Here is a 17,641-nt window from a genome sequence, read left to right on the forward strand (position 1 = left end):
ATTATTTTTTTTTTTTGGCTGTGTCATGCAGCATGCAAGATCTTATTTCCCCGACCAGCGATTGAACCTGCAGTGAAAGTGCTGGGTACTAACCACCGGACAACCAGGGAATTCCCTGTATTATATATTAGATTCCTTATATAAGTGATATCATACAATATCTTTCTGTCTGACTTATTTCACTAAGCATAATATTCTCCAGAACCATCCAAGTTGTTGCAAAAGGCAAAATTTCATTTTTTATGGCTGAGTAATATTCCATTGTGTGTATATGTGTGTGTATGTATGTGTATATATATATATATGTATATGTATACCACATCTTCTTTATCTATTCGTCTATTGATGCACATGGGTTGCTTCCATATTTGACTGTTATGAATAGTGCTGCTGTGAACATTGGGGTGCATGTATCTTTTTGAATTAGTGTTTTTTTGGTTGTTGTTGTTGTTTTTCCTGATGCATATCCAGGAGTGGAATTTCTGGAGCATATGATAGTTGTATTTTTAACTTTTTGAGGAATCTCCATACTGTTTTCCATAGTGGCTACACCAGTTGATATTCCCAACAGTGCAGAAGGGTTCCTTTTACTCCACATCCTCTCCAACATTTGTTATTTGTAGACTTTTTGATGATAGCCATTCTGACAGGTGTGAGGTGATATCTCTTTGTTGTTTTGATCTGCATTTCTCTGAAAATTAACAACGTTGAACATCTTTTCATATGCTTGTTGGCCATCTGTATGTCTTCTTTGGACAATGTCTATTCGTCTTCTACCCAATTTTTTTTAATTTTTAAATTTTATTTTATTTATTTTTTTACACAGCAGGTTCTTATTAGTTATCCATTTCATACACATCAGTGAATACATGTCAATCCCAATCTCCCAATTCATCACAGCACCACCACCCCACCCGCCGATTTCCCCCCTTGGTGTCCATACATTTGTCCTCTACATCTGTGTCTCAATTTCTGCCCTGCAACATGGTTCATCTGTACCATTTTTTCTAGGTTCCACATATATGTGTTAATATACGATATGTGTTTTGCTCTTTCTGACTTACTTCACTCTGTATGACAGTCTCTAGATTCATCCATGTCTCTACAAATGACCCAATTTCTTTCCTTTATATGGCTGAGTAATATTCCATTGTATATATGTACCACAACTTCTTTATCCATTCATCTGTCAATGGGCATTTAGGTTGCTTCCATGACCTGCCTATTGTAAATAGTGCTGCAATGAACATTGGGGTTCATGTGTGTTTTTGAATTATGGTTTTCTCAGGGTATATGTCCAGTACTGGGATTGCTGGGTGATATGGTAATTCTATTTTTAGTTTTTTAAGGAACCTCCATACTGTTCTGCATAGTGGCTGTATCAATTTACATTCCTACCAACAGTGCAAGAGGGTTCCCTTTTCTCCACACCCTCTCCAGCATTTGTTGTTTGTAGATTTTCTCATGATGCCCATTCTAACTGGTGTGAGGTGATACCTCATTGTAGTTTTGATTTGCATTTCTCTAATAATTAGTGATGTTGAGCAGCTTGTCATGTGCTTCTTGGCCATCTGTATGTCTTCTTTGGAGAAATGTCTATTTAGGTATTCTGCCCATTTTTGGATTGGGTTTTCTGTTTTTCTTAATATTGAGCTGCATGAGCTGTTCATATATTTTGGAGGTTAATCCTTTTTCTGTTGATTCATTGGTAAATATTTTCTCCCATTCTGAGGGTTGTCTTTTCATCTTGTTTGTAGTTTCCTTTGCTTTGCAACAGATTTTAAGTTTCATTAGGTCCCATCTGTTTATGTTTGGTTTTATTTCCATTACTCTAGGACATAGATCAAAAAAGATCTTGCTGTGATTTATGTCAAAGACTTTTTTTCCTGTGTTTTTCTCTAAGAGTTTTATAGTGTCCGGTCTTACATTTAGGTCTGTAATCCATTTTGAGTTAATTTTTGTGTATGGTGTTAGGGAGTGTTCTAATTTCATTCTTTTACATGTAGCTGTACAGTTTTCCTAGCATCACTTATTGAAGAGACTGTCTTTTCTCCATTGTGTATCTTTAACTCCTTTGTCATAGATTAGTTGACTATAGGTGCATGGGTTTATCTCTGGGCTTTCTATCCTGTTCCATTGATCTATGTTTCTGGTTTTTTGCCAGTACCATATTGTCTTGATTACTGTAGCTTTGTAGTATAGTCCGAAGTCAGGGAGTCTGATTCCTCCAGCTCCGTTTTTTTTCCCTCAAGACTTCTTTGGCTATTTGGGGTCTATTGTGTCTCCATAAATATTTTAAGTTTTTTTTGTTCTAATTCTGTAAAAATTGCCATTGGTAATTTGATAGGGATTGCATGGAATCTATAGATTGCTGTGGGTAGTATAATCATTTTCACAATATTGATTCTTCCAATCCAAGAACATTGCATATCACTCCATCTCTTTGTATCATCTTTAATTTCTTTCATCAGTGTCATAATTTTCTGCATGCAGGTCTTTTTTCTTCCTAGGTAGGTTTATTCTTAGGTATTTTATTCTTTTTGTTGCAATGGTAAATGGGAGTGTTTCCTTAATTTCTCTTTCAGATTTTTCACCATTAATGTATAGCAATGCAAGAGACTTCTGTTCATTAATTTTGTATCCTGAAACTTTACCAAATTCATTGATTACTTCTATTAGTTTTCTGGTGGTATCTTTAGGATTCTGTATGTATAGTATGTCATCTGCAAAGAGTGACAATTTTACTTCTTTTCCAATTTGTATTTCTTTTTCTTCTCTGATTGCCATGGCTAGGACTTCCAAAACTATGTTGAATAATAGTGGTGAGAGTGGACATCCTTGTCTTATTCCTGAGCTTAGGGGAAATACTTTCAGGTTTTCACCATTGAGAATGAACTTTGCTGTGGGTTTGTTGTATATGGCCTTTATTTGTAGAGGTAATTTCCCTCTATGCCCACTTTCTGGAGAGTTTTTACCATAAATGGGTGTTGAATTTTGTCAAAAGCTTTTTCTGCATCTATTGAGATAATCATATGGTTTTTCTTCTTCAGTTTGTTAATATGGTGTATCACATTGATTGATTTGTGTATATTGAAGAATCCTTGCATACCAGGGATAAATCTCACTTGATCATGGTGTATCATCCTTTTAATGTGCTGTTGGATTCTGTTTACTAGTATTTTGTTGAGGATATTTGCATGTACATTCATCAGTGATATTGGTCTGTAATTTTCTTTTTTTGTAGTATCTTTGTCTGGTTTTGGTATCAGGGTGATGGTGGCTTCATAGAATCAGTTTGGGAGTTTTCCTTCCTCTGCAATTTTTTGGATGAGTTTGAGAAGGAAGGGTGTTAGGCCTCCTCTAAGTGTTTGATACAATTTACCTGTGAAGCCATCTGGTCCTGGAGTTTTATATTTTGGAAGATTTTTAATCACAGGTTCAATTTCATTACTTGTCATTGGTCTATTCATATTTTCTATTTCTTCCTGGTTCAATCTTGGAAGGTTATACCTTTCTAAGAATTTGTCCATTTCTTCCTGGTTGTCCATTTTATTAGCATAGATTTACTTGTAGTAGTCCCTTAGGATGCTTTGTATCTCTGTGGTGTCTGTTGTAACTTCTCCTATTTTCATTTCTAATTTTATTGATTTAAAGCTTCTTCCTCTTTTTCTTGATGAGTCTGACTAATGGTTTATCAATTGGTTTATCTTCTCAAAGAACCAGCTTTTAGTTTTATTGATCTTTGATATTGTTTTCTTTGTTTCTATTTCATTTATTTCTCTCTGATCCTTATGATTTCTTTCCTTCTGCTAACTTTGGGTTTTGTTTGTTCTTCTTTCTCTAGTTCCTTTAGGTTTAAGTTTAGGTTGTTTATTTGAGATTTTTCTTGTTTCTTGAGGTAGGCTTGTATTGCTATAATCTTCCCTCTTAGAACTGTTTTTTCTGCATCCCATAGGTTTTGGATCATCGTGCTTGTGTTGCCAGTTGTCTCTAGGTATTTTTTGATTTCCTCTTTGATTTATTCAGTGATCTCTTGGTTATTTAGTAACATATTGTTTAGACTCCATGTGTTTGTGTTTTTTATGGTTTTTTCCCCTGTAACTGATTTCTAATCTCATAGCGTTGTGGTTAGAACAGATGCTTGATATGATTTCAATTTTCTTAAATTTACTGTGGTTTCATTTGTAACCCAAGATGTGATATATCCTGGAGAATGTTCTGTGTGCACTTGAGAAGAAAATGTAATCTGCTGTTTTTGGATGGAATGTCCTATTAATATCAACTAAATGTAGTGGGTCTATGTGTCATTTAAATCTCATGTTTCCTTATTAATTTTCTGTTTGGGTGATCTGTCCATTGGTGTCAGTTAGGTGTTAAAGTCACCCATTATTATTGTGTTATTGTTGATTTCCTCTTTTATAGCTGTTAGCAGTTGCCTTACGTATTGATGTGCTCCTATATTGGGTGCATATATATTTATATTTGTTATATTTTCTTGGATTGCTCCCTTGATGATTATGTAGTGTCCTTCTTTTTCTCTTGTAACATTCTTTACTTTAAAGTCTATTTTGTCTGATATGAGAATTGCTTCCAGGTTTCTGTTGATATTTACATGGAATATCTTTTTCCATCCCCTCACTTTCAGTCTGTATGTGTCGCTCGGTCTGAAGTGGGTCTCTGGTAGACAGTATATATATGGGTCTTGCTTTTGTAACCATTCAATGAGCCTGTGTCTTTTGGTTGGAGCATTTAATCCATTCACGTTTAAGGTAATTATTGATATGTATGTTCCTATTACCATTTTCTTAATTGTTTTGGGTTTGTTTTGATAGATCCTTTTCTTCTCTTGTCTTTCCCACTTAGAGAAGTTCCTTTAACATTTGCTGTAGAGATAGTTTGGTGGTGCTGAATTCTCTTAGTTTTTGCTTGTCTGTAAAGCTTTTGATTTCTCCATCAAATCTGAATGAGGTCCTTGCCAGGTAGAGTAATCTTGGTTGTACGTTCTTCCCTTTCATCACTTTAAATATGTCATGCCATTCCCTCTGGCTTGGAGAGTTTCCTCTGAGAAATCAGCTGCTAACCTTATGGGAATTCCCTTGTATGTTAACCTTATGGGAGTTCCCTTGTATGTTATTTGTCATTTTTCCCTTTCTGCTTTCAATAATTTTTCTTTGTCTTTAATTTTTGCCAATTTGATTACTATGTGTCTCAGCTTGTTTCTCCTTGGGTTTATCCTGTATGGGACTCTGTGCACTTCCTGGACTTGTGTGCCTATTTCCTTCCCACATTAGGGAACTTTTCGACTATAATCTCTTCAAATATTTTCTCAGTTCCTTCTCTGTCTCTTCTCCTTCTGGGATCCTTATAATGCAAATGTTGTTGCATTTTATATTGTCCCAGAGGTCTCTTAGGCTGTCTTCATTTATTTTCATTCTTTTTTCTTTATTCTGTTCCTCAGCAGTGAATTCCACCATTCTCTCTTCCACATCAATTATCCGTTCTTCTGCCTCAGTTATCCTGCTATTGATTCCTTCTAGTGTATTTTTCATTTCAGTTATTGCATTTTTCATCTCTGTTTGTTCTTTAATTCTTCTAGTTCTTTGTTAAACATTTCTTGCATCTTGTCTATCTTTGCCTCCATTCTTTTTCCACAGTCCTGGATCATCTTCTCTATCATTATTCTGAATTCTTTTTCTGGAAGGTTGCCTATCTCTACTTCATTGAGTTGTTTTTCTGGGGTTTTATATTGTTTCTTCATCTGGTACATAGTCCTCTGCCTTTTCATTTTGTCTATCTTTCTGTGAATGTGGGTTTTGTTCCACGGGCTGTAGGACTGTAGTTCTTTTTGCTTCCACTGTCTGCTCTCTGGTGGGTGAGGCTATCTAAGAGGCTTGTGCAAATTTCCTGATGGAAGGGACTGGTGGTGGGTAGAGCTGGCTGTTGCTCTGGTAGGCAGAGCTCAGTAAAACGTTATTGTACTTGTCTGATGATGGGTGGGGCTAGATTCCCTCCCTGTTGGTTGTTTGGCCTGAGGCAACCAAACACTGGAGCCTACCCGGACTCTTTGTTGGGGCTAATGGCAGACCCTGTGAGGGCTCACACCAAGGAGTATTTCCCAGAACTTCTGCTGCCAGTGTCCTTGTCCTCACGGTGAGACACAGCCACCCCCTGCCTCTAGCACTAGCAGGCAGGTCTGGTTCTCTCTCCCATGGCATCACTGCTCCCTTTTTTGGGTCACAATGCACACACCACCCTGTTTGTGCCCTCCAAGAGTGGAGTCTCTCTTTCCCCCAGTCCTGTCAAAGTTCTGCAATCAAATCCCACTAGCCTTCAAAGTCTGATTCTCTAGGAAGTCCTCCTCCTCTTGCCAGACCCCCAGGTTGGGAAGCCTGACATGGACTCAGAACCTCCATTCCAGTGGGTGGACTTCTGTGGTATAAATGTTCTCTGGTTTGTTAGTCACCCATCAAGCAACTATTGGATTTGATTTTATTGTGATTGTGCCCCTCCTACTGTCTCACTGGGACTTCTCCTTTGTCTTTGGATGTGGGATATCTTTTTTGGTGAGTTCCAATGTCTTCCTGTTGGTGATTGTTCCCGTCTACCCATTTTTTAATTGGGGATATCCTTGATCTTTGAATTCATTCAACTCAGAAAAATTGTTATTAGGTTGAGGTTTTATGTTATTTTATATATTACCTATAAAGTGATCATTTAATTAGTATTTATTTTTTGGCCACGCTGCATGTGGGATCTTAGTTCCCCGACCAGGAATCAAACCTGTGCCCCCTGCATTGGAAGCACAGAGTCTTAACCACTGGACCACCAGGGAAGTCCCTTAATTGGTATTTTTAAATTTAAAAGTTGCACAGATATATTTTGCATTTAATAAAACTGACTGTACTGCATCATTACTACCTAAGCATATTGTCTGTTGGTATGTCTCTGTAGATGGAAATTTTTTTTTACCCTTTCTCTTCTTACAGAACTTCTATTAATTCTCTAAGACTCATCTGAAATATCACTTCCTCCTTGAAACCTTCCCTGATCTTCTAGACAGAATGAATCATTCCTTTTTCTTTTTCTAAAATACCTTGCTTGCATATCTACTGCATCACTTATTATGGTATGACTTATAAGCTACTCATATTATTCTATCATTGTAGTTGGTATGTTAGTATGTACTTCGTGGCTATACCTTATTCATTTGTGCCCTCACTGGGCTTGACACAGTACTAATAGTGGATACTCAGGTGTGTTGATTCTAATTAATCTTGCAGAATTATTGTAAAGTTTAAATGAAATAATTTGTATTAATTGCCTTATACAGTGCCTGATGCTGGTACTCAATAAAGTTTCCCTCTTTTTTCCTCTTTACTCTTGTTTTACTTTTTCCTCTTGCCTAATTTTTCTCAACTCCCTGTATATTCTGTCCATGACAACAGAATAGAGATTTCTTTCTTTCATTGCTCACATCTCTCTTCTTCAGGGTACTAACACTCACTGTTTGCACCTCTCATTTGTTTATGTATTTATTTTAGGTCACTGGCCCTGTTAAAATTAGAGATTCCCTTAAGGCAGCAGACAGAGGTAATATGACATCTCCACCACTCCTGGATGCCAACCCCATGGAGAACCCAGCACTGTTAAATGACATCAAGATTGAGCCCCCAGAAGAACTTCTGGCTAATGATTTCAACCTGCCCCAGGTGGAACCAGTTGACCTCTCCTTTCACAAGCCAAAGTCTCCTCTTCAGCCTGCCAGTATGCTGCAAGCTCCAATACGTCCTCCCAAGCCACAGTCTGCTTCCCAGACACTTGTAGTATCCACTTCAACATCAGACACAGGCACTTCAGCAAACATCCCTACTGTTCTGACCCCAGGCTCTATCCTGGCCTCCTCTCAGGGCACTGGTGGTCAGCAGATCTTACATGTGATTCACAGCATCCCCTCAGTCAATCTGCCAAATAAGATGGGTAGCCTGAAGGCCATCCCAGTGATGGTGCAGTCACTGCCCATGGTGTATACTACTTTGCCTGCAGATGGGAGCCCTGCAGCCATTACAGTCCCACTCATTGGAGGAGATGGCAAAAATGCTGGATCAGGTGAGCATCAATCTGTCCCTTTGCTAGACTTTACCTTCCTTCATCTATTCCCTTTTTGAATATTGTATCTCCTATTTCTTTTCCAATTATTCTTGCATACAGCTTTAAGAGCAATTTTTCATAAATACTGTTTTTATCATGTCTCTTCAGCGCTTACAAATGTACAAAGAATATTTTTCATTTAGCCCATGTTTCTCAAACTGGGGTATACATATCTTTGAGTGAAATACTATGTATCTTTCTGGAACCTCTATATTATTTGACAGTAAGTAATTTAAAACATTTTATATTTTTAAAATATGATTTTATTAAAGAGAAAATATAATATTTGAATAATATTTTAAAACATGACCTTCAAAAATAGTTTTAAGCTACTAAAGCAACTACACTGGGACTTTCCAGGAGGATGTGTTTAGTCTTCTATGCCATTAAGAATGCTTTGTAGAAAAGTTGAGAATGTTTCTAGCCCTACATACATAGCCAGCCTTATCTCCCAGCCTCTCCCAGCACTGTACCTTTTCTCTTCCCTACAGGTAAAATAGTCTTCTTTGAAATTTTGCCATCTTTCCTGTGTTCCACCTCATTTAGCATCTATCACCTTCCACGTTATTTTTTACATGCTTGTATCACAAGTGTATGGGCATTCTTCCCAATTGAATTGTAAATTTCTCGAGGACAAGACTCCATCTTATTTTTCTTTGTACATCTCCAGAGAGGACAGTGGTAGATAATAGTTGTCTTGTAAAAAATTATGTGATGAACAAACTTGAAACTTTTTCCAGGAGAGAGTTCATATGCTGTAATCTTACCTTTTATTTATTTTTAAAATAAGTTCAGAATTCAGAAAGGTATGTTTATCTCCCTTTCACCACTATCCCCCAGCCACCCAGTTCCCCTCCTAGAGACATATCTAGTTTGTAATGGAGAATGATGGAAGAAAATTATATGGCTTCTTGAAGTGGTTCAAGATATTTACCTTCACCACATCTGTAGAATTACAAGCAGTTTTGGATGTTCAGCTTTAGGAAGGATGTTGGGAAATTGGAGTATAATCAGAGGAGAAAGATTAAGATGGTGAGAGGACTAAAACCCATGTCAGAAAGGAGATGATAAATGTTTAGCATGAATTAAAAAGACCAAAGGGCAGATATGCAGGTGGAAATGACTAGGAACCAGATTTCAGCTCAGTGTAAAAAAAAAACTTTCTAAGAGTTTTCTACCTTTGAAATTCAATGCCTTGTGATCTTTCCATCACTAAATGTAGGAGAATGACATACTAAGCATCAAGTTGCTGAGACTCCACTGTGTTCTTTTGAATAAAAATGCCGTTATCGATTAGTGGTTAGTTGTGGTAATGATAAGTATTCATAACAATCTTGCTTTTGAGATCCCCTGAGGGGTTTATTTAAAATACAATTATAAATTTTCATATAGGGAGAGAGCCAAACAAAACAGGAGATGGGAAAATAAAATTCTTTGTATGAGAATTTACTGATATCAAGGCAGTGGTAACACCAAGGGATGGTTTGATGGGCTTTGAATTCCCCCCCATCATAATATCCATCAGTCCATCAGAACCATTTTATTTTTTTTGTTTGTTTTTTGTTTTTTTTGCGGTATGCGGGCCTCACTGTTGTAGCCTCTCCCGTTGCAGAACACAGACTCCGGACGCGCAGGCTCAGCGGCCATGGCTCACGGGCCCAGCCGCTCTGCGGCATGTGGGATCTTCCCAGACCATGGCATGAACCCGCGTCCCCTGCATCAGCAGGTGGACTCTCAACCACTGCGCCACCAGGGAAGCCAAATCAGAACCATTTTAAATAAATGGAATAAATTGTAAAGTGTTCAACGTAGTTTCAAGCTAAGACCATTAGCACAGTGGTCTCCAAATGGTATGCTTACACCTTGGTGGGGGGCAAAGGGGCTATTGCACAAAGTATTTGGAGCACAAAAAGAAAGCATCAAAACTTCTATTTGTATTGTCTCACCCTTTACATGATATTTTGTTTATTTTTCATAATGTACACAAAATTTTAGGATGCTAGTACATTTATGTCATAAACACACACATACGCATGCAGAGACACAGACACAGATATATGCTTAAAACGTTTTAGTGAATGATACACAATGTATGGAGGTGACTGCTCTAGCCAAATACTCCCCGTCCCCAACTTTATTGCCACACTTAAGTTTCTTCTATATAGAAATTTTGAAGCTTTCACTAGATCTAGATGTCTGACCATGTAACTGAGTTTTGTTAGGCGTCAGAAACACCATTGGTTGTCAATAAAGATTTAAGGGCTTCTGCCAACATAGGTGGAAGGGAAGGACATTAACATGTATCAAGCACCTGCTAGACATGCATTATGTGTCTCATCTCAATGACTCGTTTCCATTAAGGAACACAAAAGCCAAAGGGGATGTTCTCACCTCTAGCATGAGCCTAGGCATTGATCTGAGGACAGCCAGGGAACTATTTAGAGTTTGATTCAACAAATACAAATTGAACCTGACTTTTCAACAGACACTGTCTTGGGTCCTCGAGATAGGGAGTTGAATCGTACCCAGACCTTATCCTAGGGAAACCCACTATCTTATCTTGCTCACTATCCTAGAGAAGCTCATTCTAGTGACAATGCTCCACACTACCCTTCCCTCAAAGAAATTTCTTTATCCCGCTCTGCTAAAATTTTAAATGCTCTTCTTTTCCTTCCATACAAATACACTTCTTCCATCTTTGCTTTTTCTTTATTTCTCTATCTTGCTGCTACTTTTCATTGTGGGCCAAACTGGGAACCCTGAAAATGATTAGAGGTTCATATATTTGTAGCCCACACTGCTCCTTTTCTTTGCTTTTAGTTAAAGTTGACCCCACCTCCATGTCTCCATTGGAGATCCCAAGTGACAGTGAGGAGAGTGCAATTGAGAGTGGATCCTCAGCCTTACAGGGTATTCAGGTACAAGAGTAAGTACTTTTATCTTTACTTCAGGTCTGTCTCTGTGTATATATGTGTGTGTCTGTGGTAAAAGTGGAACAAATTCTCAGACACAATAGTAAGAATTCGAGGACAACAAAATATAAGTAAACTGCCTTTTCAGCGAAGGTATGAGCTTGTATGCACACATGTGCATGGACATGGATGTTATGACACAGTAATGTTTTAATTGTAGATCATCAATTTTTACCCTTGGAAAATATACAAATTTCCTATAAAGTACAGTTGCATTCTGTTTGTCTCTGTAAGTTTAAAGCAACCTTATCATTGGCTTGTGTTTTAGCAACCATGTTGGATGAAAAATACATTTCTTTAAACCTAAGAATGAAGCTTATTAAAGTGAAATGCTCATATTGCTTGGGAACAGAAACCACCCAAAGAAACATTACCACCTTCTGGGACCTGCATTTACTGAGCAGAATGGCTTAGTTGAGGGAATTGCTTGAGCTATTTCAATTATTGGGGGGGGGGGCTGGTATTAAATTTGCATAAATTAAATGCATGTATGAGGTGATCCCATTATATGTAAGTCCATTTATTTAGCCTCCACTTTAAAATCACTATTTGGCCTTATCTCTCTTTCTTTGCTCAGGCCAGCAGCAATGAGCCAAATGCAGGGAGAAGAGTCCCTTGACTTGAAGAGAAGACGGATTCACCAGTGTGACTTTGCGGGATGCAGCAAAGTGTACACAAAAAGCTCTCACCTGAAAGCCCACCGAAGAATCCATACAGGTCTGCCCACCTCCACTCTACCCCCAACACACACACACACACACACACACACACACACACACACACACACACACAGTCTCTGAGAGACAGGAAGAGAAGAAAGTCTTGAAACAAAGGTTGATCTAGTTATACTCATGGGCACAGGTTCCATTCATGGCTTTTACCCCTATGTCTTGTTTCTACTCTACGGTAGCTTTCATGAAACCAGCCTAAGAAAACACTAAACCTGGTGTCTTCTGAATAGTTATCATTCCCATTGAGCACCTGTAGGTCTTTCTAATTGGGAAGTCATAACATTTATAAGAAGATTAAGGCAGATAAGACTCCCTCCCTTGCTACCAGAGCCCTACAAGTTTTATTGAGTATTGAAAAGTACAGTGAAATTAAAGCAGGCTTTTGGAGCTCAGCATCATTTACCAACCTATAACATATCTTTGTTCTCATTAGAAATGAAAGGTGGACATTAGAAAGAATAAGTAAAGCAGACCTGGGGGCTGAGGGGGGTGCTGAGGGAGTGAGCAAATTGCCCCATCTGAAGGAGAACTATCACTCAACTCCAAATAAGTATTACCAAATCTCCCAAATTAAAACGAGTCATGATTGATTTTTTTTTTTTTTTGTGGTACGTGGGCCTCTCAATGTTGTGGTCTCTCCCATTGTGGAGCACAGGCTCCGGACGCGCAGGGTCAGCGGCCATGGCTCATGGGCCCAGCCGGTCCGTGACATGTGGGATCTTCCCGGACCGGAGCACGAACCCGCATCCCCTGCATCGGCAGGCGGACTCTCAACCACTGCGCCACCGGGGAAACCCAAGAATCATGATTTTTATGTGAAACATCCTAGATTTTGAATGTTGTCATGTAATTAAACAAATTTTATAACACCATAGATTCAAAGAAACCTGCCTATGGGCCAGAAATAGCTTTTTAGTCATCAGTTTGTACCCTCTCCTTGAAGACTTCTCACCCCCAATCATCTCCAGCTCAGAAGTGAGATTTGGACACCCTGGACTAGGAAGGGGGCCTCTTTTCTTGTAAACATATACTGTATTAGAGTTTGTATAGAACCCAACCTTGGTATGCAACCTGGGTATACTTTTTTTCTATTACTGGTATCCCACAGGTTCTTTGGAACTGAGACAGCTGAAGAAATGCCTGCTTTATTGCACTCTAAAGATTGGGGTTCATTGCGAGGGGTTCCAGAGAGTGATATCCTTGTCTCTGGTAGATATTCTCAGCAGAGAGCCATGAGGCTCTAGCTGATCTGGATACCACCTCTAGTATGCAATGCAGCCCTTCATCTCCTTTGAGCATACAATCATGCAAAGCAGAAAGCACAGATACAACAATTTCCATTTAACATACAGTTAAGCCCCAGTTTTTAATAACAGCATCACCCATTCACTCAGGCTCAAAATTAATGATTGATTCTTAACATTCTCTGTGCCCCCAGTTATGTGTTTCTAAACTTCTATTATTTCTTTCTTCAAATAGCTCATTTATTGAGGATGTAAACATAATAGCCAAGAGCATACACTGTGAAACTACACTGCCTGAATTTGACATCCCAGTCTATCACTCATTAGCTGAAAGTTACTTCACCTTTCTTTGCCTCAGTTTCCTTATCTGGGAATATTAATAGTTTAAACACTTAGAATACTGTCTGACATATAGTAAACTCTCAATATATGTGAGCTATTATTTGTATCCTTTCAATTCCAGTCTCACTTCCACACAGTTAGGCTTTTTGTCTTAATTTATTCTTTTTCTCCTCCAACTTTATAGTTGAAAATTAAAATTGTTCATATTCAAGATGTAAAAATGGGTGATTTGATATGTATACATTCTGAAATATTCACCACAAACAAACTGATTAACCCGTCCATCACCTCACAAAGTTACCTTGTGTGTGTGTGTCTCATGAGAACACCTAAGATACACCCTCTTAGCAAATTTCAAGTATACAATATTGTTAACTACAGTCACATTGTTGTACATTAGACTTCTAGGACTTATTTATCTTGCAGAACTGAAATTTGTACCCACCATTCCTCTTCCCGTTGGTAACCACTAGTTTATTCTCTATATCTGTGATTCTCTTTCTGTTTTGTTATATTTATTCATTTGTTTTCTTCTTTTAGATTCTACATGTAAGTGAAAACTTATACTTGTCTTTGTCTGACTTATTTCACTAAGCATAATACTGTCCAGGTCCATCCACTTTGTTTCAAATGGCAAGATTTTATTTTTTTATGGCTGAGTAATATTCCAGTGTGTGTGTGTGTGTGTGTGTGTGTGTGTGTGTGTGGTGTGTGTGTGTGTGTGTGTACCACATCTTTTTTTATTGACGTATAGTTGATTTACAATATTATATCATTCTCAGGTATAAAGCATAGTGATTTAGTATTTTTGCAGATTATACTCCATTATAAATTATTATAAGATAATGGCTATAATTTCCTGTGCTATACAATATATCCTTGTTGCTTATCTATTTTATAATAGTAGTTTATATCTCTTCATCTCATTCTCCTAATTTACCCCTTCCCCGCTTCCCTTTCTGCTTTGGTAACCACAAGTTTGTGTTCTACACGTGTGAGTCTGTTTCTATTTTGCATATACATTCATTTATATTATTTTTTAGATTCCACATGTAAGTGATATCATAAAATATGTCTTTCTCTGTTTGACTTATTTCACTAAACATAATACTCTTTAGGGCCGTCCAAGCTGCTGCAAATGGCAGAATTTCATTCTTTTTTATGCCTAGTAATATTTCATTGAGTATATATATACACTTCTCTATCCATTCTTCTGTTGATGGACACTTAGGTTGCTTCCATATTTTGGTTATTGTAAATAATGCTGCTATGAACGTTGGGGTGCTATTCCAACGTTGAAAATACTAGTCTTTTCAAACTAGCATTTTCATTTTCTTCAGATATATACCCAGAAGTGGAATTGCTTGGATCATATGGTAGTTCTATTTATGTTTTTTGAGAAACCTCCATATTGTTTTCCATAATGGTTACACCAATTTACATTCCCACCAAAAGTGTACTAGGGTTTCTTTTTCTCCACATTTTATCCAACATTTGTTATTTGTAGACATTTTGATATTAGCCATTCTGAAGGGTGTGAGGTGATACCTCTTTGTGGTTTTGATTTGCATTTCCCTGATGTTTAGTGATGTTGAGCATTTTTTTCATGTGCCTGTTGGCCATGTATATGTCTTTAGAAAAATGTGTCTGCAGGTCTTCTACCCATTTTTTCATTAGGTTCTTCTTTTTTTATATGAAGTTTTCATGATATATATATATATGATTTTACACCTTATTGGACATACTGTTTGAAGATATTTTCTCCCATTCAGTAGGTTGCCTTTTCATTTTGTAGATGGTTTCCTTGGCTGTGCAAAAGCTGTTAAGTTTAATTAGGTCCCATCTATTTATTTTTGTTTTGTTTCCTTTGCCTGGGGAGACAGATCCAAAAAAATATTGCTACAAATTATGTCAAAGAGTGTCCCCCATATGCTTTCTTCTAGACATTTTATGGTTTATGATATTAAATTTAGGTCTTTAATATATTTTGATTTTATTTTTATATGGTGTTAGAAAATGATTTATTTCATTCTTTTATATGTAGCTGTCCAGTTTTCCCAGCACCACTTACTGAAGAGACTGTCTTTTCCTCATTGTACATTTTTGTGCCCTTTGTCATGGATTAATTGGCTATATGTATATGGGTTAATTTCTGGGCTCTCTGTTCTGTTCCACTGATATATGTGTCTGTTTTTGTGCCAGTACCAATCTGTTTGGATTACTGTAGCTTTGTAGTATAGTCTAAAGTCAGGGAGCATGACACTTTCAGTTTCGTTCTTTTTTTCTGATGATTGCTTTTGCTATTCAGGGTCTTTTGTGGTTCCATATAAATTTTAGGATTACTAGTTCTAGATCAGTGAAAAATGTCATGGGTATTTGGATAAGGATTACATTAAATCTGTAGATTGCTTTGGGTGGTATGGATATTTTAACAATATTAATTCTTCAAATCCAAGAACATGGAATATATTTCCATTTTTTGTATTATTTTCAAATTTCTTTATCAATGTTTTATAGTTTTAGAGTATAGGTCTTTCATCTCCTTGGTTAAGTTTATTCCTAGGTATTTTATTCTTTTTGATGTGATTGTAAATGGGATGGTTTCCTTAATTTACATTTCTTCTAGTTCATTATTAGTGTATAGAAAATCTACAGATTTCTGTATATTAATCTTGTATCCTGTAACTTTACTGAAATCATTTATCAGTTCTAATAGCTTTTTGTTATAAACCTCAGGTTTTCTATGTCATCTGCAAATAGTGACAGTTTTACTTCCTCCCTTCCAATTTGGATGCCTTTTACTTCTTTTTCTTGTTTAACTTCTCTAACATGAATTTCCAATACTATGTTGAGCAAAAGTGGCAATAATGGGCATCCTAGTCTTGTTCTTTGTATTAGAGCAGTGGTCCCCACCCCCGGGCCAATGACTGGTACTGGTCTGTGGCCTGTTAGGAACCAAACTGCACAGCAGGAGGCGAGCAGTGGGCAAGTGAGTGAAACTTCATCTGTATTTACAGCTGCTCCCCATCACTTGCATTACTGCCTGAGCTCCTTCTCCTGTCATATCAGTGGTGGCCTTAGAGTCTCATAGGAGCACAAACCCTACTGTGAACTGTGCATACAAGGGATCTAGGTTGCACACTCCTTATGAGAATCTAATGCCTGATGATCTGAGGTAGAGCTGAGGAAATGATGCTAGTGCTGGGGAGTGGCTGCAAATACAGATTATCATTAGCAGAATGGTTTGACTGCACAGAGACCATAATAAATCAATTGCTTGCAGACTCATATCAAAACCCTATCAATGAGTGGCAAGTGAAAACAAGCTCAGGGCTCCTACTGATTCTGCATTATGGTGAGTTGTATAATTATTTCATTATATATTACAATGTTATAATAATAGAAATAAAGTGCACAATAAATGTAATGCACTTGAATCATCCCGAAACCATCTCCACCACCCCAGTCCATGGAAAAGTTGTCTTCCATGAAACTGGTCCCTGGTGCCAAAAAGGTTGGGGACCACTGTATTAGAGAAAAAGCTTTCATCTTTTCACCATTGAGTATGATGTTAACTGTAGGCTTGCCTTTATTATGGTGAGGTATATTCCCTCTATGCTCACTTTTTGAGAGTTTTTATTATAAACATGCTGAATTTTGTCAAGTGCTTCTTCAGTGCTTATTGAGATTATCTCATGATTTTTATTCTTCTTTTTGTTAATCTGTTTTGATTGATTTGCAAATATTGAACCATTCTTGCAACCCTGGAATAAGTCCCACTTAACCATAGATCCTTTTTATGTACTGTTGGTTCCTTTTGCTAATATTTTGTTCAGGATTTTTACATATATATTCATCAGAGATATTGGTGCATAATTTTGATTTTATAGTTTCTTTTTCTGGTTTTGGTATCAGGGTAATGGTGGCCTCGTATAATGAATTTGAGAATACTCCATCCTCTATAATTTCTTTGTATGGTTTGAGAAGAATAGGTATTAACTCTTCTTTATTTTTTAAAAATTTATTTTACTTATTTTATTGTTGGCTGCATTGGGTCTTCATTGATTGCGTGAAGGCTTTCTCTAATTGCAGCGAGCAGGAGCTACTCTTCATTGTGGTGCACGGGCTTCTCATTGCAGTGGCTTCTCTTGTTGCAGAGCATGGGCTGTAGGCACATGGGCTTCAGTAGTTGCAGCACATGGGC

At 37.4% G+C, this 17,641-nt stretch overlaps 1 protein-coding gene and 1 long non-coding RNA gene across 4 annotated transcripts in view; both read left to right on the top strand.

Annotated features, from left to right (window-relative positions):
* The window catches only part of LOC309977759, a 984,496-nt gene that overhangs the window by 61,541 nt on the left and 905,314 nt on the right, over positions 1–17,641 (top strand). The window lies entirely within an intron of this gene.
* Positions 1–17,641, top strand: part of KLF8 (KLF transcription factor 8) — a gene marked incomplete at both ends in the record, with an annotated part of 70,648 nt that overhangs the window by 33,420 nt on the left and 19,587 nt on the right. For 2 of the 3 annotated variants that reach the window (XM_082864067.1, XM_082864066.1), the window contains 3 exons: positions 7,542–8,106; positions 10,969–11,074; positions 11,698–11,837. In XM_082864067.1, the coding sequence (XP_082720193.1) occupies positions 7,542–8,106; positions 10,969–11,074; positions 11,698–11,837 (811 nt within the window). The remainder of the gene's footprint in view (positions 1–7,541; positions 8,107–10,968; positions 11,075–11,697; positions 11,838–17,641) is intronic. The other variant, XM_082864068.1, reaches the window with a different exon arrangement.

Source organism: Leucopleurus acutus, assembly GCF_964270905.1.
Source record: "Leucopleurus acutus genome assembly, chromosome: X".
NCBI classification, from domain to species: Eukaryota; Metazoa; Chordata; class Mammalia; order Artiodactyla; family Delphinidae; genus Leucopleurus; species Leucopleurus acutus.